Source organism: Phaenicophaeus curvirostris, chromosome 12 (genome assembly GCF_032191515.1).
Source record: "Phaenicophaeus curvirostris isolate KB17595 chromosome 12, BPBGC_Pcur_1.0, whole genome shotgun sequence".
Classification (NCBI taxonomy): Eukaryota; Metazoa; Chordata; class Aves; order Cuculiformes; family Cuculidae; genus Phaenicophaeus; species Phaenicophaeus curvirostris.
In genome coordinates this window covers 3272250-3293638 of record NC_091403.1, presented here as the reverse complement: position 1 = coordinate 3293638, position 21389 = coordinate 3272250, and the positions used below count along the sequence as shown (strand labels likewise).

General features: G+C 43.3%; 1 protein-coding gene across 3 annotated transcripts in view; it reads left to right on the top strand.

Annotated features, from left to right (window-relative positions):
- Window positions 1-21389, top strand: part of DAPK2 (death associated protein kinase 2) — a 34466-nt gene that overhangs the window by 533 nt on the left and 12544 nt on the right. The window contains exons 1-3 of one of the 3 annotated variants that reach the window (XM_069867088.1): window positions 744-842; window positions 8020-8117; window positions 20991-21212. In XM_069867088.1, coding sequence (XP_069723189.1) covers window positions 8041-8117; window positions 20991-21212 — 299 coding nt within the window. In that variant the 5' untranslated portion in view covers window positions 744-842; window positions 8020-8040. Of the gene's footprint in view, window positions 1-743; window positions 843-8019; window positions 8118-12285; window positions 12416-20990; window positions 21213-21389 lie in introns of those variants that run through there. The other 2 variants (XM_069867086.1, XM_069867087.1) reach the window with 2 other exon arrangements.

Sequence of the window (21389 nt, the reverse complement as noted above, 5' to 3'; positions counted from 1 at the left end):
CTGTCTCAAGGCGCTTCTCTCAGATTTCCTAGAAGCCGGGTGGATTTAAGCACAACCCTTCGACTGCAACCCAAAATTATAGAGTGCTTTGGGTTGGAAGGGGCCTTAAATATCACTGGTTGCAACCCCCTGCAACACCTCCCACCAGACCAGGCTGCCCAGGGCCCATCCAGCCTGGCCTTGAACCCCTCCAGGGACGGGGCAGCCACAACTTCCCTGGGCAACCTGGGCCAGGGCCTCCCCACCCTCACAGTGAAGAAATTCCTCCTCATGTCTAGTCTAAGGACAGTTTATACCCGTTCCCCCTTGTCCTGTCACCACAAGCCTCTGTGAGCAGCCCCTCCTCAGCTCTCTTGTAGCCCCTTCAGGTCCTGGAAGGTCGCTCCAAGGTCTCCTCGGAGCCTTCTCTCCTCCAGGCTGAACAGCCCCAGCTCTCTCAGCCACGGGAGCTGCTGCAGCCCTCGCCTCATCCCTGCAGCCTCCTCTGGACGCTTCCACCGGCTCCACCTCCCGCTGAGGATTCCCGAGCTGGACACGGGACTCCAGAGGAGGTCTCTAACCTGTCCCTGTGTGTCTCGCTCGCACCTCTCTGTCCGTCCCGCGGTTACTCCTGTCTCGCAGCGCTCCTCCCCCTGCCCTGGCCGCGGGGCGGCTCCTGTGGGGCGCTGCCCGTGCCTCCCCGCAGCCTCGGGGCGCCGCCTGCCGCGGCCCCGGGGCTGGTCCCGGGGCTGGTCCCGGCTGTGGCCCCGGAGCCGCCGTGGAGCCGCTCGCTCAGCCCCTGGAGCCGCCGTGAGGCGCGGGAGCCGCTGCCGCCGGGGAAAAGCAGCTCCCGGATCGCTTCGGTGAGAGCTCCCGACAGGGACCCCTTGTTAATTCCCCCCTCAGCCAGTCCCGCGAGGCGGGGACCCCCTTTAGACCTCCCTCAGCGGGCCCTGCGAGGGACCCCCCTTCTGTTCCCCCTCAGCAGGTCCCTTGAGGAACCCGCCCTTCTGATCCCCCTCAGCAGGTCCCAGGAGGAACCCCCCTTCTGATGCCCCTCGACAGGTCCCCGGAGGAACCCCCCTTCTGATCCCCCTCGGCAGGTCCCAGGAGGAACCCCCCCTTTGAGCCTCCTCAGCAAGGGGCCCCCTTCTGATCCCCCTCAGCAGGTCCCTTGAGGGACCCCCTTTTGACTCCTCTGGGCAGGTCCCGCGGAGGGGATCCCCTTTTGACTCCCCTCAGCAGGTCCCACAGGGGATCTCCTTTTGAGCCCCCTGAGCAGCTCCCACGAGGGGACCCCCTTTTACCCCCCTGGGCCGGTCCCTTAGGGGATCTCCTTTTGCCTCCCTTGGGCAGGTCCCTCAAGGGATCCTCTTTTGACCCCCCCTGGGCCATCTCCCACGAGGGACCCTCTCCCCATGGCAGGTCCCCAGGCGCTGGGCAGTGCAGTATTTCCAGCTGTGCCCCGGCCGGTGTCCACGCTGCTCGGTCTGGTGGTGTTTCTGACCAAAGCCATCAGCGTGTTGGGTTCATCAAGACCCTGGGTTCACACCTCAGCTTACTGATGTGGTTCAGCAAACTCTGTGCAACTTCATGATGTTTATTCTTAAGTTCCTTCACGATCCTTCCCTTGAACTGCTTCGCTTGGGGTCTGATAGATTTTTTAACAGCCAGGGGGGCCGTGCAGCTTGGCAGGGGCTTATTTGGCCTGATGGGCATCCTTTTAGAGGACAGTCAGAGAATAATTTGGGTTGGAAGGGACCTTAAAGATGATCTAGTTCCAATCCTCAGTCAAGTATGAAGCTGTGAACAAGAGGGTGGAAATGTGCAGCAATTGCTCCTGCTTTGGCTGCTTGGTCACCGGCTGCAAAAGGACCAAAATCAGCGTGCTTAACACATGGGGAATAAGCTTAACTCTGCCTCTCTTTAGATGTGCTTGTTCAGAAACAAGGTCATAGGTTCAGTCATAGGTTTCAGACTTTCCTGTGTGCTTAAAAGCAGAGTGGATCCCACGAGCTAGATCTCACTTGACTCTGGGGCAGTAATGTGTCTTATCTGCAGTGACAGTCCTTGAAGGCGCCTCGCGGACGGGGACAAGGGCTCTGCGAAGCCCGTGCCAGCGTGCCTGGCATTGCGGGCTTCCCCGGCGCCCTGTCTGTCGAGGCGTTGGCACCAAGCTCATCGCTCAAGCACGCGAGGGCCGTGGGATCGGTGACAGCGGCAGCCCTGGCAGGCAGTGATCTCCTGGGAGCCGTAATTAGATGCAGAGCTAACGCATTTGCTACGTGCGCTTGAAGTGGGGGCTTGGAAATGCAGCCTTTGGTCATTCACCTCACGTGTGGTTACTGCGGAGTAAACTCGGGAGGTCAGAAGGGGATCCCCCGAGAGTCAGTGGCAGGAGCAGTGACTCCGTCGTGGGACTGAAGGGCTTGTGTGGTTTCTGGCCATTACAGGCACGTAGGTAAAAACAGCTGCCTCAGTTTCTTAACGGAAAAGTTTTTAGGCTACTGTTTTCTGAGAGGAAAATATTTTGTGGAAAATAAGCGTTTGCTGAAATTAATATAACTTTTAACTGGGCCTTGATTACATATATTTGAAAGTGAGGGTAGCAATTACTTGTTATTTTGCTGCTAGAGTAGCTTAGTCTTTTCTAGGGCAAGAGAGAAAGGGAATGAGAGGGTGAAAGAGGAAAATGTTTTAATGCTTATAAAACTCTGTTTAGTTTTAGCATAAGGTACCAAAACTAGAAGAATATATCACTTTAATTTATTTGCTGGGTTAAGTTATTTAGTTATTTCAGTTTGGTTTGGGTGTGGGTTTTTTTTTCAGATTTCTAATTTAAAACAGTCCAGTCTTGATGCTAAATTGTTTTGGTCCCTTTTCAGTATTAATAAACGACTTGTAAGGGAAGTTATTACTTTAGTCCATTCTAATGTGCTTTGGATTTAACTTTAGTTTAAGTATAAAGACATGTGACAGGCAATGCTTCTGAGTTTGGTGAAGGATCCAGTGATTCAGCTTACGTCAGGTGTACTTGAGAAAGTAAGATTATTGGGCTGTTACCTCAGTCACTTGAAGCTGGTTTCCTTGGCGTAGTGGATACCTTAAGGAAAATAATGCAAGGCTGGTGACAAGCCAAGTGACCCAACAGTTTTGTTCTCACCTCTGTTTTCTATAATCTGGTGCTCATTCAGCGGTGTGAGGACATTTATCACAGATTTGACATGTGTAGACCAGTCATGGATTGTCAAATCGTTTGGTGGTGACAGGCTAACAACTCACCGAAGCAGGGAAACCCTTTTTAAAGAAGAGAAATTGAGCTTATTTTCTTCAGCTCCTCTTAAGGTGGATTCTGTCACCTTCTTCAGAGAGGTGGATTTCTTGAGAATAATTTCCTTTAAACACAGTACAAGCTGCATTAAAAAGGCACTTCTGCACTGAAGTAAGAGTATCTACATCCAAGTTTTGTACTGATACAGAATATATGTGTTTAAAGATATATCTTAGGTCACAGTGGAAAATAGTGTGATTTCTTAGTGTAAGTAAGATCTGATTTTATGGTATGATAGAATTTAGGAGCATGAAAATATTGGGCAGGGCATATTTCTAGCACCTGAAACTGGAATCTTGGAGGTCTGTATTCTATTTCTGGTTTTGCTACAGCTTTGTTACATATCTGTAGGAAAATCATTTGTATGGGATTAATGATACTTTGCCACCTTGTATTCAGGATGTGTAAAGGGGATTTGGATACAGGAGTAAAAGGTGAAATCTCACATACTTACACCTTTTGCGTACTGAACTCTGGAGTGTCACAATGAATACAAGGCAAGTATTTACAGTAGGAATGCTGAATAGAAGCTGACCTTAACATTAGAATACTCACTGCTGGGAATCCTCGAGCAAGAAGGCTGATGCAGAAGAGATGACCCCAGTGTGGGAGGGTTGAGGAACAGGTAGCCGCATGCTGTGTGAAAGAACACAGAAGGTTGTTTGCTCTGCAGAGCTTCCCTCGGATCTCTTAAAGCTCTGCTGTGATCCAAAACTCACTGCAGCAGATTCCCTCATCGTAATTTTAATTAATTCTGGTGCACACCCTAAGTCAGGATGATCCTGACTCCTTGTGTTGTGATATTGTTCGGGCACGTGCCCCAGAAATGTTAGCATGGTGTCTCAGAAAACACAGCTGATTGTTGCTGTTTGCTCAGATTGTGAATGTACAACCTCTTCATCTGAATGAGTCAAAGATGAATGACCATGTCTGGTTCAGTCTCCTTTCTTTGACCAGCGTAAGGTAATCGCCATCGGACTAGAGAAAAAAATGAAGGTTCTCGTTCCTCCTTTGATCTGCTTGTGCTCCATACTTGCAAATGGATTCCAACAAAAACATCGTGTTTTAAATCTTTCAATCCATGGTCACCTTAGTTTCCTAAGAACAGTATATAATATCCATGGAGGGTTATGTTTATGCTTGTGAGGGGCATTTTTATTTCAAGTGAATTTTAAGGGCTTCAAAGTTATCTCTTATTATCTTATCCCCCTTATGCTGTGTATTTGCTGATGACAATTGTCTTGGATCATCAAGCGTGTGATCTATTTTGGGCATCTGCTGGGTGAAAGCCAGTGATATCTGCAGAGGCAATGAGAGTGGAAGGCAGTGTACGATAACGTGAAGTGATAGACATGGGAAATGCCAGCATAGCAGAGCTGTGACTCGAGGGTCTGAACACTTTGGAACAGTGTTTGGTCTTCAAAAACAAGGCTTGAGGCTGACTGGATGCCAGAACAGTTCCTCGGTGTTGGGAGTAAGCTTCCTGGTTTGACCTTTGCAGAACAAGGGTGTAAGTTAAAAGGTCCACAAAAGGGAAGACAATTTTCTGGTTATATTTGTGGTAATGCTGCATAGATTCTATGCATTTGCAGAAGTAGGTACTTTCTTTGGAGGATGCTGGGAAATGAGTAAACTTGTCAATCAAACATAAAGTGTTTATGTTCCCAGAGGAGTCCTGGGTGGATTCTCCAGTCTCCAAGCAATGTTTTCAACGTGCTCTTCTGAATGACAGTCTCTCTCTCAGAACAATGGTTTTCTTTTAGGTGTGTTTGCATTGATGTTATTTGTAGCCACGTACCTTGGATTCTGATGAAGGGAGTAGTCAGCTTGAGGGTTTTACAGTCTTTGGGCAAGTCTCAGCAGTATCTTTTAATACATGGGCATTTTCCTGTGCTTGACTTTTGCATGGGCCTAGAACTTAATCTTGCAATTCAGGATGAGTAAAAGGTTTGGGGGGTTCATCAAGGCTTGGCTTTGTCCTTTGTATGCATTTTCTGAAGTCTGTGGGTGTTGACCAGGTTTTGCAACAACGTTTTGGAAAATCCTGTTCTGAACAACTGCGAGCAATAGTATCTAAACTTAATATGGAACTAAGAGCTCAGACACGTTCTTGTTCTTGTAAACACTACTAAAGCATTTATTGACTGTGGTTTCAAGTCCTGAGTGATACTGGTCCATGAGCTTTCTCTGAGATTATGACAAGTTGCTTGAGGAATACAATTATTTGCTTACAAAGCACAATTTGAGTTGTTTATTTTCATTGAGAGGAAAAAGAGACATTTTTGTCCCAGGCATGAATGTGGCTTTGGGAAGGGCATTAACGAGCAGGTAGCAGGACAGTTCACCTGGCTTCATCTTGGAAACCTCTGAAAATAAAGGCAAAGTAAGCATAAGCCAGGAAATGTCTGAGGAAGTATAGGGATGGAAAGTGGAACTGAACCCTTCCCCTCCTTGTAATGCATCTAGTCGAGACTCACCAGTGCAAGCGTCGGTTTCTTCAGTTATACCGTCAGGGTGCTGGTTATTCTGGTCTTCAGCATCATAGCCTGTGTGGTTTCTCTCATTTGCCTGGGGTACCTGGATAAGAGGGATCATTGCTAGAGCACAGTTATACAGGAAGGTGTGGGAGGCAAATTTGTCTCCATCACAGTGTTTTGAAACTGGGATTTGAACAGATTTGTTAATGAAAATGCAGTGGCCTCCCCTGAGCTTGTAAGAGAGCCATTGCATCTGCAGTGGAGTCCTCCAGCAAGGCTCCTCCTGAGGGTACAACAACCATTGCAGGGGATACTGTGCACCTCCTCCTCTTCTGGGAGGTGCCTGCAAGTGTCTGTCACGCAGTGCAAGTGGCTACTTCTGAAATGTGGTCCTCTGGCAGGTATGTGTCAGTTGTGTCACATTATGGAGTGCAGATACACACCTTTCATAAAGGAGGGGATGCAGTTTTGATGTATAGCTGAGATACTTCCCATCACCTGATAAGAGTGAAGCAGTTGAAGCTGCTGTTTTTTAAAAGAATGGATGTTATTCTCGCCTGATATCGGTATAATTGTTGATACCGTAGCCCTTCTGCTGAGATAAAGCAAATAGGGTTTGGCTAACATCAGCCAAAACATTGTATGTAGAAGAGCTAAGAGACTGTTTCTGTTCCTTTGAAGCAATAAAAGGAGCATATTTGGAAAGGAATTGAATTGAAACTCAACATAGTTCCCATGGGTTAGAAGCCAATGGTTTATAAAAAGAGAGGGGGAAAACAGAGCAGCCAGTCTTTTTTCTGAGGTGAGTGCATGACAAAAGCTGGATGCGTTTTGACAAGCTGTTAGATTTTTACAGTCTATTTGCTGCTTATGGTGTATGCTTTTGTTAGAGAAAGATCTTAAAATACATGAGCTTCAACTTGGCAGTAACCCTGCAATTGCTGTTTGGTACTTTGTCCTATTTTGTAAGTAGTCTGCTGATTTATCAAAACAGCTGGGTCTTCTTGCAACATTGAATTGAGCTGATTTCTAAAGGATCAAAATAGAGCTTTGTTTGCTTGTGAAATGTGCTTCACAGTGTGCCATAGTCAGATACCAAAGAGTACTACTTAAAAACACGCGGGAGCTGTATAGAAGTGTAGAACCCAGCAGTCCCCAGTGAATCTGAAACAAGCAGCAGCTGGGAGTCACAAGGAAATACACGTTACGTTGAGAAGTACAGCTGTGCTGCTAAAGCGTAGAAGTGTGCAAGAATAACTGCATGGCTCCGTGCAGGTAGATTTTATTGTGATTCTGGAGGCCTTACAGCTGCTTTACACTTTCTGATCTAAATAGTGGAGGTAGTTTGGGCTATTAGGGATAATAATGCTCGTGTTTATCTACACAGGAAACACAAAACATGTTGTAAACTGTTCAGCTGGTTATTGTGTTAAAATCTATTCTGTTAACATAATGTATGTTACTGTGTGGGTGTATGCTGAGGAGTACCGTGATCTCTCATTTCTTCCAAAAGCAGCACAGCATAATGCATTCCCGGAGCCTCAAATGCACTGATGTCAGGCTTGTCTTTCCAGCCCTCACAGAGCTTATCAACTTAGAAGATGTGCTCAGGAGGCAAATTTCACAGTTAGACAGAGTAATACATGCAACAAATGCTGCTCACGTTTTTCTCATTTGAAACATCCAGTGTGTGATGAAAGATGTGCTGAAAGCTCTGTAGATGGAATCACAGTGCCTTTTTGCAGTAATAATTTGGATTTCCATTTGCTGTCCTGCCTGTGCGCTTCACAGACGCTGCCTGACATGAGAAAAAGGAAGCTCTGCCTTGTGGTCTCTTTGGTTTGTGCTCTGTCTGCTGACACTGTAATGCCAGTTCTCACACTAGCTTTCTTCAGCGTAGTGGGGGTGTTTTACTTTCCATAAGTTTGACATATTATTAATTAGATACTTCACTTTCCATCACATTTACGTTCAGGGATGTGTTCTGTGCTTCTGGTTAGGTATGTACTTAGGGGCAAGAGCCCTCTTCACTTACAGGCACTCACCTCTCTCCAGCTTTGGACCCTCTCTATTTGGCTGAGGCTGCTATATTAATTCTTCTAATTGATCAGTGGTAACTCTGGCCATAAATGTGCTGCAATGGACCCAAAGTGACTATTCCAGAAATGTATTTTACTGATTCTTTGCCTGTTGGCAGATCATAACGAATGTTATTCTTCTTTAATATTCCAGTTGCATCGTCTTTGTGCATCAATGAAAAGTCCAAATATGGCTTTGTTCAAACAACAGAAGGTGGAGGACATTTATGAAATTGGGGAAGAGCTAGGAAGGTAAGTTTGTACTGATGACACCACGCTATTCTAAAAGCTGGGGATTTTTGCCACGTCTTAAAGCAGTGACTCTGCATGCTAACCTAAATCAGTTGTGACATACAACAAGAGAAACCCATCCCTTTGCAAAAACTGCACTTCACATACTTTTTAAAAAGTGTCTGAACTGTTTTCTGGTTTCTTTTCTTGCAACTATGACAACAAAAGGTGTTTACATTGCCTTTTGTAGACAGATGTCATCTGTGTCCGTGCTTTAGGGTGAGTTTACCTGCCTGTTCTCTAAACCAACTAGGAAACAGGAACCCATGGCGCTGTTGTCATAGACTTACTGCTTTAATTTGACTTGTTGTTTTGAAGAGTGCTGCACAGCACAATTGTTTTCAGCTGGCTCTAATCACTGACAGAACATGGTCATATCTGCCTGCAAAACACTGTTAATGTATTCCTGAAAAGATTTACCTGTCAAAATTTCAACTGGAGCAGTTAATACCTTTATATAGCTTTTAATCTAGAAAGGCTTATCTGCAGGTATTAATTACAGGTGGAGTTAATGGGCTATTACTATGCTTAACTGAAAGCACCTGCTTAAACAAACTGCTGGGTTGGTGAGCCGGGTGACGCTGTGCTCCCCCAGTCACTTAGCAACATTCAGGACTCTGTGAGGATAGCTGGTTTCCATTCAGTGTCCAACCCTCCAGTGATTTTTCTTTTCATATGCAAATAGCTAAATTAGGGCTATATACATGTTGGCTTCTTGCCCAATGTCTGGCAGTTGGTTTTGATAAATGCCTGTGTATGTGCAATTACCCTTTTTCAAGTGCCAATAATTTAGTTACATTAAAATACTTTGGTTGAAGCTGTTTTATTGCCAAACCTTATTTCTTCATTCCCGGCTATTTAATCTTTAGAGTTGTTGAAAAGATTTCTTTTAAGGAGAGATGTTTTGGGGAGTTTGGTTTGATGTTTTGTGTTCTTTTTGATTTTTATTCCCTTCCTTTTTGGGAAGGCCTCAACTACTGGATTTTCTGTAAGTGCTTGCTATCGAGTTTTGGCTGGTCCTGAGAACATCAGCCTGCAAATGAAGATGTGACAATGGTGAGCATTGACAAAATTCACCATGTGGATACAGGGTGTAAAAGGTGTGCTTTTTTTTAACCTAGGTGACCCTGTATATACTATAACACTCAAAGTGCTAAAATGAGAAAGTAAAAACTGAGTTGCATATTTTTCTTTGGTTTCTGAATTGGTTTTGGAAGTCCAGTGCCTTTTAAGGTGATGAACCTCACTGTTACCTGCAAGATGATGGTTATTAGGCCTTTTGAACAGAGAAGCGTGGTTGAAACAGCCTGGTGAAGGCTGGCCTTTGCCAGCCACGGAATCTGAAGTTTTGTGATCTTTTTTGGTGTATTCTCTGCAAGAAAGACCTTGTCTAGATAGGCCAGAAGAAGGAGCAGCTATATATGTGAGCAGGTACTATCCTTGCATGACAAAGGATTATTAAACTGCACTACAAAATCATGTACTAGTTCTCAGCATTTTATGTCTAATACTTCTTGTAGATGAGAAATACAAGTCGTACTTAGTACTGAGGTCTGTAGGCAAAAGACCTGAAGGAAACAGGCAAATTTTAAGAAGCAGACCACTGTTGCTTGTTCTGATTCTTCAAGGAAAGCCCTGTAATTGTGAGAAAGGGCAGCAAGACTGGAATTAGCTCCCTTACTCTGCGTGTGTTCAAGTTGGATACTTTACACATGCCCATGAATATGTCGCGCTGTGTATTTCCACTTTCGGAGTTTGTGAGTTGCTCTGCAAACCCATAGCAACTGTGTTAAACGTGAAGTGCCGCTGGGTTATCATGCCTCTGTATCTCTGAGCGGTAACTACTGATCAAGACCAGTGCCAAGTGATACCTTGCTTTGTTAGAAATAAAATAACATGCTAGACAGGTTGCGGTGAAACCCAAGAATCTTTTCCAAAGCTGACTTGCCCTTAGAACCTGTAGGTGCCTTTTATTAGTTAGGCTAGTGTTAGTTACAGTTGATTAGGTAAAAGGTTTCATTTGTTGTCGTACTGGCAACAAGTCACTTACAATGAACAGGTTTTCAAATGCTGCCTGTGAAATGTCTGCCCTGTTCATGTCCTCTTAACTGAGTTTGTGATTTCTTGATAACAAAAGTAGTCATTAATGCAGGCCTCATGCCTGTTCTAGCTCAAGTTCAGTCCAAAGTTGAAAAAACAGGATCTCGGTGAGAGAGCCAGCACCTGTTTATCTGACAGGCTTAGGAAAGGAGGCTCCTATTACATGCTGCAAATGCTCCTCCTTTCTAAGGCTTAGATGTATTTGATCTTGTGGTGAAATTAGACCCTTCCTGTCACTGTGCAGCGTTGAAGGTAGCTGCAGCAAAGGCTCTTCAGATCCAGCTGTATAAAACCCTGCAAATGGGGTGCCTGTGGACTCCTCAACCAGATCACGTTAAGAATCACTGCTGAGCTCAAAGCGAGTCAAAGGGTCCTGGAAATGCTATTGTCTCCTTTGCCAAAGCAGTGGTTCGAGAGAAAACTGCAGAAAGGGGGAGCAGGTTTTCCACAGCTGCAGCTGTGTGCCCTCACTAGCTGCCTAGCTCCAACTTTCCCTTAGTCTTTCAACTATTAATCTTAGGTTTACACCTCTGTTGTTCAACTTCTTTAAAGGGCACATACAGGGGAACAAGTCAGGTATGTGCTATTAGAGAAGAGAAGTTGCTGATGGGCTTGGGAAGCTTGGTCTATGCTGAATGAGTGCAATACCTGATTATCATGTATGTGTATTTAAAGTTACTTCCTGCAAGATAACATCAGTTGGTTTGTAAGTGTGAAGTCTGTGAGGACCGAGAATGTCTAACAATAGCAAAAAAGGGAGCCTAAAAAGAGGAGGAGCTTCTAGAGTTAATTTAGCAAATGTCAAAATTTTAAATTAAAAAAGAAACCCTTTTGACATCTGTGATACAGCTTATCACTAGAATATTGAAATATTAATATTTTTCTTTTTTTCAAAATGTATTACAAGAGAAGGGAAGAGTTTAGAAAACTTAGCTGATGGTGAATATGTTATAGGGATATTTATGTAAGAAGTCCACAGTTACACTAGTTAGTCCGGGAGTCTAGAAGAGCCAGAAAGGAATGTGGTGCAAAGCAATCAGTGCTGCAGAGCTACTAGAAGATTCTCTTCTCTTTCCCCTTCTCCCAAGGGCATTGTGTGATTTAGGAGTGCTTTATACAGTCCTCTCAGGCATTTAATGCTATCACTCTTTGAAGGCATCAGATGTTCTGTCAGATTCAGTTTCCTTCTGTGTCTGAGCTGTTGATCAAAACCAGATACTTCAAAAAATGATTTTCCATAGAATGTTTTCAAAAATTAACTCTTCTCAAATATGAGCCTTTGTTGCTAAATGTCACTTTTATTGAAGTAATGGCAAATTGCATCCTTTGCTATTGATTTTAATAAACTTTGTAAGGAACCTATTAACAGTTGTGCTTGTTGGGAGGAGGATGCTGGTGTAAGCCACTGCAGGGCTGTTTATAGCAGATGATGCCAAAGCAATGGAAATGCTTCTTGACAAATGTGAGGAAATGAAGGCTAACTTGACTTCTTTGGAATATGCAGTAGGTCAAATCACTGCTGGTTATTGTGGCAAGGAAGGTGGCAGCAAGAGACAACTAAGAACGGAAACTCAAATTGAGTCCAAAACAGGCAAGAGAAGGAAGAACTAGCTGACTGAGCTAGTGGTTTGGTTCCTAGGAAAAGGGCAGCGCTAAAGCTCACTGGAGAGCCTTTTAACAATATCTTTCAAGATTTGGGATTTGGATGGGTAGTTCTGTCTAGCTGGACAAAAGGACTACTGGTACAAACCTTTTCTGGTTGTGCTAGCAAACACAGATAGTGATGGTAGGTGCAGAGTGCTAGAATTTCAGAGATGTGTAGTGTAATTTATAAAAGGTTGTACCATAGAGCCATTAATCTATTACCTAAGTGTGTTGCCAGCCAGGCCGTAGAGAGCTGATGACATTTGTGCCTTCTGAGCAGTGTTACCTGTCAAGTCAGGCCTGAGAGCAGGAAATGTCATGGAGCTTGTGTGGAAGTGTTTCATGACAGTGCCCATCGAGAAATGGTGTTTCTGCTGGGTGCTGCGAGAGTAGCACTGCAGTGTCCTGAGGTGCTGTCCTGAGCCAGTGTCCTGCTCGCTGCAGCTCAGCTTTCTGCAGCGTGCGAGGACTTAGATCATGCCTAACAGAGACAACCCTTGGAATGATGTTTCTGGGTAAGGAAATCTCCCCTGTCCCTTCATTGTTGTCCTTTCACTGTAGGGAAGAGGCTCTGCCTTCCACTACCCCGTGTGTCGCTCTAACTGGAAGCTCTGCTCATCTCCAGTCTCTCCATTGTACAGATTTTGTCTGGTTTTGCTATGTTTTCTGCAGAGGCAGGAGATTTTATATGGCTACAAGATGCACAGAGTGATGGTAGGAAATCCAAGTCTTTCTGTATGCATGAGAGACAGGAGAAGCATTTTGCTCACTTGCTATTTGGAAATTCTCTCTGTGGGGAAACACACACAGTTTGTTGCTGATACAGCGTGGTGGTCTCTGAGGAAGGCAGCCGGGCATGTCTTTAAAATTGTAAGAGCTTTTCTTCAGCCAAGAAAAACAAGTAGGGCTTGCTGAAGCAGAAGCTAGTGTGCGAAGATGGCTGTTTTCTGTGGGGGTCCTAAGCCTGAAGATTCCTGGAAGCCCAGGTTAATACCCAATTAAGGCAAAAAGTAAGTTAAATATGAGTGGATCAGTCTTAGAGTTTGGAAATTAATTTTACAGGAAGACTGTGATTTTCTGCATGTTAGGTTGGTTTGTATTTTACTTTGAGGAATTTTCTGCTAAAAATTATTTCCTTATGTAGGAAAAGTTATTTGTAACGTAGAAGAAAACTGTCTCAAGTTTATGTGTCTGTTCATTTCTCTTCTGCTGCTTGTGTTTACAAGTGTCTGCTGAATGGCAGGAGACAAGCAATGGTACCTTGTGTCACTGATCTGCTAAATGAAAAGTAATTTTGGTGAGCAAGTAGTTATTCCTCTTGGTTTCCACCCCTTGCTCTGAGTGATCTAGTTTGGTTTTAAAAGCTTTTAGGATTTGTTGAGCTCCAGGTCTTCATTGTTAAATTGTGGGGGGTAGGAGCTCATGTATCATATGTAGTGGCTGATTTTGGTCACATGAATGAACAAAAAAATGTGTTTGGTGTGATAGGTGCTTCCATTTTTTTTTCCACGCTGATAATATTCATTCCAGCTGCTTGTGGGTGATAATATCATATTTGTTTCCTGCTTCTACATGTGTTTCATGTTCTGATGGGATTTTTAAGTATATGGAGTTGTGATTTGCTGTCTGAATTTTTTCCTCTGGACCTTTTTCCTCTTCAAATAAAGTGCTTCATTTCTTTGTATATTTGTAGTTCAGCAAATTTGCGTTGTACCTATCCGCTCTGCTAAAGAAAAAAGCAGGTGTATGCATTAGGTGTTTATTTTGGTTGGAGTTGTTTCCTTTTGCGTTCTATGTACCCAGGCCATGAAGAAATTTGAGATGATTGAGTCAATGCCTTAATGCAAAAGGTAATCTCTGTGAATTCTATTGATTAGTCTGCGCATAATCCAGCCTCCAGTTTCCCAGCCTCTGCTGACCTGGGGCATGGTTTCCTGCTTAAACCCAAACTAGAACTTCATCCATGACCTGTCCTTCCTCCTGGAATCCCCCTTCTCCAGGTACAAGTTCCTGCCTTCTCCCTGCCTTGTGAGGAGGATCAGCTCTGCTCATGGAGACAGTGAAACCTTTTTTTCCCTGAGTGAAGCTTAAAAGGACAGCAAATGCAACGTTTTACCAGTGATAATAGGACCTTGGGGCTTGGCATGGAATGGCTATTCTGACAGCATAACTAGTAAATATTTATTTATGTAATGAAAACAAAGAGCAGAGATAACTGACGTAATCTTCGTAGGGGAGGAACTTGGAAATCTGTGATAAAAAGTTATGTCATCCAGCTAGGTGGACTCTCCCTGGTAAACAGAGGGGTGTGAGCGCAGCTAGGAAATGACCCTTAACACATGTCCTGCTGTATCTTCATACCAGCAGTCTTTTTTCTCTCTGTAGAAATTGTTCAATATTTCACATCCCGATGATGGATGTGATCTCCGTGTATCTCCTCGGTCCGTACCTGGCTTTGAAAGTATAGTTAGAGCTGAGTGACCCCAACAGTAGTGCTCAAAAAGCCCCAATTTTGTAATGTCTTTAACCACTGAATATTACGCCTAATCCCTGTCTTTGCTTTGCCATTTCTGTAAAAATAGAACTATTTTTCTGCTTTGCATTGCACTAGAAAGCAGGTGGAAATTCGAACAGCTGAGAAAATAGACTCTGTGTGAGTTTCATTCCATGTTTTTGGAATGAAAAATACTACTTATGAGTAAAAATACTCACAAAATAAACACAGTGCAGCACAACTGGACTAATAAGCACTGAGCAAGTTGTTAGCATCTTATGTAGAACAGGGCTTGCAGATACTTATCTGATGGTCAAGCTTAACTTGGCTCAAGTGGCATTTATTGATCACTGCTCAAATTCTACGTCAGTGGTTTTGAACTGGAGCGAAAACCCGTTGCAATAGCTGAGCATGATGCACAGTGATGCTTTGGTGAGGAGAGGCGTGTCAAATCGCTCAGATAGCTGGACTTGTTCTGTCTCGTGCCAGCGTGTCGGCTGGGGTCACTGGCCTGTTTTGGGCAGCCCACAATGCGATGCAGTTACACCCTAAGGGGTGACTGTGTATCCTAGAGCCAGGACTTGTAATCTTTCCTTGATAAAGAATCTCCAGCTTTTGTGAGAGGGTAGTTAACCACTCTCTCAGAGTTTTGTGGATCTATAATCCTCACAAAGAGAGAATTTCCACTGATCCCTGTTTCCTGTGGAGGAAGAGTGGAGGGAACAAATAATATTAAGTTCTGTGCTGTCCTACTGCTGGTGGGGATTGTTTACTTCAGTGTAGTAAAGACTAAATAAGATGAGGAGCTAACTTCCACCTCTTATTTTGGCAGACTGGAAGAATCCACAATGAGCAATGAAATGGGAGTTTTGGCAACCCCTTGTGGTTTTGGCCTTACAGATCATTTCCTAAAGTCTTGATTAAAATGCCAGCATGATTACCATCTGTTTCGTACAGAGGGAAGGAGAAAAATCACTTAACCATTTGTCCATAATACCATTTGTCCCTCTTACAATTTGTCTGCTCCCAGGTATATTGAATCCAGCCCATATCTAGCTGGATTTGGACCTTTAAGCGCAGAGGTAGAGTCTGCCAACCTTCTGCATACATATTGCGTAGGCACTGGTGTTGCTCCACATAGCAGAAGGAACAGCTTATCAAATCGGCTATTCCTGCTGAGCATGAGTCAGCTTTGACCTTCCCCAGGCCTCTGGACTCTGTTTGTTGCCACTTCAACAGCTGACATTCAATCTAAAGGCTAAGTGTGATAAGTGGGGAAAAAAAACTTATCATATGCATTTTATTCTGAGCTTCAGATTACATAAAATGCTTGCCAGGCTATCAGGAGCTCGACAGAAACGCTGGGCTCACGCTGTATCACTGCAGACTCTGCTCCTCCAGCCTCAGGAGCTGATAAGGGCCACATTGCTTGTCACTGTGTGATTGGGAGGCTTCCAAAAACATTTAACAGCTTCAGGAGGTGCTGGGGATGATTCAGTAGGTGGCACAGTTTCTTGTGACTCAGGGCTAATCACCCAAAATGGTGTTTAAGGCATTAATTGTCTGCAATGCAGATAATATTACTGGTAGCCTGTAATAATGCATAGCATTGTTCAGAAACATGAGATCAATTAAATCTTGCTTTAAGTTTCAAATGATTTGTTTTTTACTTATGTCGGTAAAATAGATCCTTCTGTTTGAGTCCATATTCTTCCAGTGTTCCAATTCTCCCCTGGCAGTGGGCACAGAGATTGTCTTTGGGCTAGGATGTGTTGGTTCTCTTTTCGTGAGCTGTCAAGAGATGTGAATGAAAGGTGCCAGGCAGTGACAGGACAGCATATTTCCAAGGTGTTCGGCGCTTCCCTGTCATGAATACTGAAACTTGCCCTGTAAATTCACTGTATTCTAGAATACTGTGCAATCACTTAGTGAAACGTGAGTTGTGAGCGAAAATGCTGATGTGTTTAAAAGTAGCATCTGATTTTTTTTTCTCTGTTTAAAATAGTATATCTTGTTAGGTTGAAAAAGTAGCATGTGGTTAGAGTAGTGGTATTGGGGTACTTCGCTATAGCATAAGCTATGTTTTCAATGTCGTTGCTGGAGTGTTTAGTGAGCCTGAAATGAAGTCACATTAGTTGTTTCTTATATCATAAATGTTTTCTTCCAGTCTATATAACAGGGCTGTGGTAAATTAGTGATATTTCTGTGATGATCTTGTGTGAAAGGTTTTAAAATCCTGGCTTAGTCTACCAAAAAGACGTCTATAAAAAAACCAAAGCATACTACAAATTATTGCTCTAGTCCATTTACAGAAGGCTTCCAGGTCTTTATGGCTGCAACCATAGTCTTCCTACAAAACACTTCCAGGAAAGCTTTTAGGCATTTATTTTGTGAACCTTGCGTGGCTTTGGTTGACCTATGTTCTTAAATGAGCTGAGAGGATACAAATGGATTGTACAAGTTGTTACCAACAGACTCCTATCCTCTCTGCTGGGCAGAGCGTGCCAGCACAGTTACAACTAGCAGAAGGTCATCTCTGAAGTGCAAGGAGAGGAGGAGGGTATTCAGCTTGATAAAACTACATGCAGTAGAGCTCTGATCAATGAAATCTTAAGTATTTTCAGGCTTGAGTCTTTTTAAGAAGACAGACATTCTCAAGGGCTTTGCTTTGAAAGTTAACAAAAATGCAATCATGAAAGCGTAAAATTATTAGTATAGTTTTTCCAAGACAAAGAAATAGGAGTGTAGAAGACGGAAAAGTGATAAGATACAGACTTTCTAAGCTTGAGATTGCTAGTTAGAACCTATCTGAGTTTAGTAGTGGCAAAAAGGCCTGATGAGCAAAACTGTGGCCATGAAAACAATTGTTGTAATTGACAGTGAATTTCTTTGCTGAAACAAAATAAACCAGCCTCTAGAATCTAGACAAGTTCTGTATTCAGGTTACCTAGGCACACGGGTCTGTGGTTGTGTTTATGTAACTTAAGAACGTACACGTGATGATTTCATAGTAAATGCTTAGGATTTTTGCTCACCTCTAACTGCAAAATCAGAGCAAAGGATGCTGTAAGCTCCTTCACTGGACAAGGGACAATGTGATGCCAGCAGAAGGTGAAGCTGACTTAGTTTATGACACAGGCTGTAAAGTAACCGATTGCTGGCAGTAAACATAAATAAAATTGTTTCCAGGGTTAAAGGTATCCTGTTGACTCAGAGAATAAATGACGCTGGATAGGGTGTAAATTTTTTCTTGCTGTCAAGGGACCAAACAATTTATCATGCAATTAGAGAAGGAGAGCCAACAACTGGCAAAGTTTGTGACATGTACTAAACCTAAAATTAGATCTCTGAGCTATGATTTGGCTTCCTAAGCACAGATGACCACATATGTGAATGATGTCAGTTTGTCTTTGTTTGGAGTAAGGTTTGTAATAGCCAATAATCCCTTTTAGGCTTGCATTCCCACAACTGAATGTCTTAAATGTGAAGAAAAAAAGGCAAATATAAAATTCATGCTTTAACTCAAACTGTTAACACCTTCTTATACTGTGAAAGCTCAATTCTTTCAGTTTTCCGGTAAGCTTTTCCCTATAGTAAGCTATTGTTTTTTATAATATGGGGCTTTGTGTCTGGTGTTGTGCCCCAAATCTTGCTTTTTAGGTATACAGAGTATGTTTTGGGCAGAGGGAAAGGGTGCTGTGAAACTGAAGCATTTACTCTACCCTCCTACAGAAAATTATCTTATATCAGAACCGTGTGCCCATAGTTTGATGTAAACACAAGTCAGAACCATTTAGTTCTATTACATGGATACAACTGCCATTTGATGGGGTATCACTGTAAGGCAGATGAAGTGATGTGGCCGAGGAAGCCCTGCTTCCTGACCGAGCTGAGGATGCCTTCTGGATGTTCATGTTTTCCTCGGTATGTGGAGACAAAGCAGTTTGAACTCAAATATGTGAAAGTTTCCAGTGTGTCATTACCTTCCTGCTGTCTAGTATAATTCTGAATTGCAATTAGGCTTGAGTTTTGTTGTCTTCCTGCACTGTGTGACTTTGAGAACTCTGGTGTGAGAAGTTTCCTTCGGGGCCCTTTTGTTGTCCGGCGTGTAACCATACTGTTAAAACCAGCTGGTTGGCACATCAGCCACGGTCTCGCAGCACTGCAGGAAAGAGAATCTTCTCAGCAGAATGCTTAAGGCAAGTCTATGGAGTTTGTAGCAGAAATTTCATTTTCAAATTCTGTAGGGTTTGCATGTAATGGTGAAATCAGGAGGCAGAAATGTGAATGGATTTGACAAATGGCTGCAGTCTCAATCCCATTTGTGACTGATTATTCCTAAAGGGATAAGTACACTTGTCCCATCTGTTCCTGCCTCCCTTCTCAGAAGTGGTTAGGATATGTCTGACAGTGAAAAACAAAAAGAAGTACTTCAGGCTGTCTAGCATTGTTTGAACCCTTTCAAATGAGAAGATGCCTCTTCCATGAAACGTTCGCTTTTGAGAGCAAGCGAGCACCAAGTGACAGCTTTAATTTTTAATTTCTTTGCAGGTTTAAGACCGACTCCAACAAGCCGTCTGTGTTAATGAAGCACTAAGTACATTATAAAATTATAAGAATCTGAATATAATTGCTGTGTGTGCTGCATAATTTAAGTTCCAACTGTACTTGCATCTCTCATTTACCAAGCCATGAAGGATATAATAATATGGAAAACAGTAACAGCTTGGTGCTTCTGCACCATAGTCATGGGAGGCTGCACTTAATGATTGTGTTTGTGATTCTTTTTAAAGAGATCCTGGCTGCTAAAATCCCAATAGCTAAAGGTGAAGGTTGTCTGTAAGATAAGTCTTTTCCTTGCAAATCTGGATATAGTGTATTGAGTAAGGAAATACCTGATACTAAACGCGTATTCTGGGACTGGAGAGCTTCCAGTTCTTGCAGAGCTGAGATATACAGTGCATTGTGGCAGCGGAGAACGGGGCTGCTCTTGGGTACAACGGGAAGCTCACTGTCTTGTTTTGTCTGATTATAAAGTGGTTGGGTGTTAGCAGAGACTTGTGAATGTAAGGAGACAAAGGTTCGGGTGAGATTGTTCTTCTGGTGGTAGGATCTTGCATGCCTGTTAGGCTTACACGTTGACTGCGCTGTGCTCAGAGGTTTCCTTGTCTTAATTATGAGTTGACTTTGGCTTCCCGGCCATATAGCTCCCTAGAACTTTAAAATTTATTGTTGGTCCATGGTGAAACTAGTGTGAGATTTTTGGTGGTTTGGTTTTTGTTGTTGTTGTTATTGTTTTTTAAGTATGATTGTATCAAATATTCATTGAGAAATCCTGAGCCTTTTCTGACTAAGGAATGCTTGGGGTAAGGACTGCCTTAAGTTTATTGTCCTTGTTTGTATGTGATAATTTTAGCGTGAATAAGCATTTCTAAGATACAACACAATAGTCCTTGTCCCTTCCAAATGGAATGAGCAAAAGGATCCTCTGAATAATCGCTGTTTCATTCTATATTCTTGCCTTATGTAGAATTTGTATTTCTTAAATTCCACTTTAGCTGCAGACCAACTTTCCTAATTTTGATAAGGTGTCTCTCAGCTTGATTACAGTTATTTTTTCAGAAAACAATTGAGAAAGAGGGAATATCGACTGTGTGGAGATGATGCCTTCCCTAAGTTCAAACAGTGCCTATCGAGAGCATGAAGAGAAGGAAAGCTCACACTAAGAAAAACAAAGCAGGGTCCCTTGCTTTCCTGTTGGAAAGTTAGTAACAATAGTTTCATCTTGAAAGGGTCCTACCCCTGATGTAAGGCTGCAACCTGCAGTGTTACTATTATTCGAATTTATCCTCTGACCATCCCTCTTAGGACATAAAAGGGAAATATTACAGTCGGTCTGGAATATTGTACTTTAGGAGCCGCAGTGAGGAAACTTTTATTGGCAAATAAAAGGCAACTACATGTCTTTTAAACTTTAATGCAGCCACTTTACTATTTGGTACAGTGGGAAATTGTTTGCCCTTAAGTGCAGGGAGAAAGCGGCACTTACTTTAGTTACATTTACAGCTAAATTATCAAGTGAAGAGCAGAAATATGAATAAACCATTCTCGCATTTGAAAATTGGTTACTGGAGGCCAGTTCTACATTTCCAAAGGATTATCATCCCTTTGAATTCTTTTCCGAGTGATTATTTTTAACGGAAGTACTTCAATGCTTGCGTGTCCTTTCAGAACATCTGGTGTTGCAGACTTGAATGCCTTCAGCATTACCCAGTACAGGAGTGGTAATGTGTCGTTTTTGAGGCATACCTTATTCCTTTAAACACGAACTGTTTTTTAGAGATTGTAACATCTGTCCTTCCTTCTTGTTGTGTGCTGCTTGGCTTTGCTAAATTTCAGACGCAGCAGGAGGAAACCTTGTTCTGCTCTAGTGACTTTAACTGCAGCATTCTACAGCCTCACTGCTGCGCCAAGAACCAGCTCGGATGGTTAGCAGTGTTGCTCAGGGGGTGCAGGATCAGGCTTTGTATATGAACGGCTTGCTTGGGAAACTGTGATTATATGAAAGCCTTAAGAGATTTTTTGTTCTCTTGCAGTGGCCAGTTTGCGATAGTGAAGAAATGTCGAGAAAAGAGCACTGGTATGGAATATGCTGCGAAGTTCATTAAAAAGCGTCAGAGTCGGGCCAGCCGTCGTGGAGTGAGACGTGAGGAAATTGAACGGGAGGTTTCTATTCTGCAGCAGATTCTGCATGCCAACATCATCAAGTTGCATGACATCTATGAGAACAAGACAGATGTGGTCCTCATCCTTGAGCTGTGAGTATGGGCATTTCCTATCCTCTGGGGCAGGATGAGGTAAATAGGAACCGCAAAGGGCCTCAGAGGCTGCCGGAGCACAGAGGTGCTGTTAAAATGGAGCTGTTCTGTTCTTGGGCCTCGCATGTCTTGGCAGGGGAATTGAATGAAGTTGCTGGTAAACAGGCCCCCCAGTTT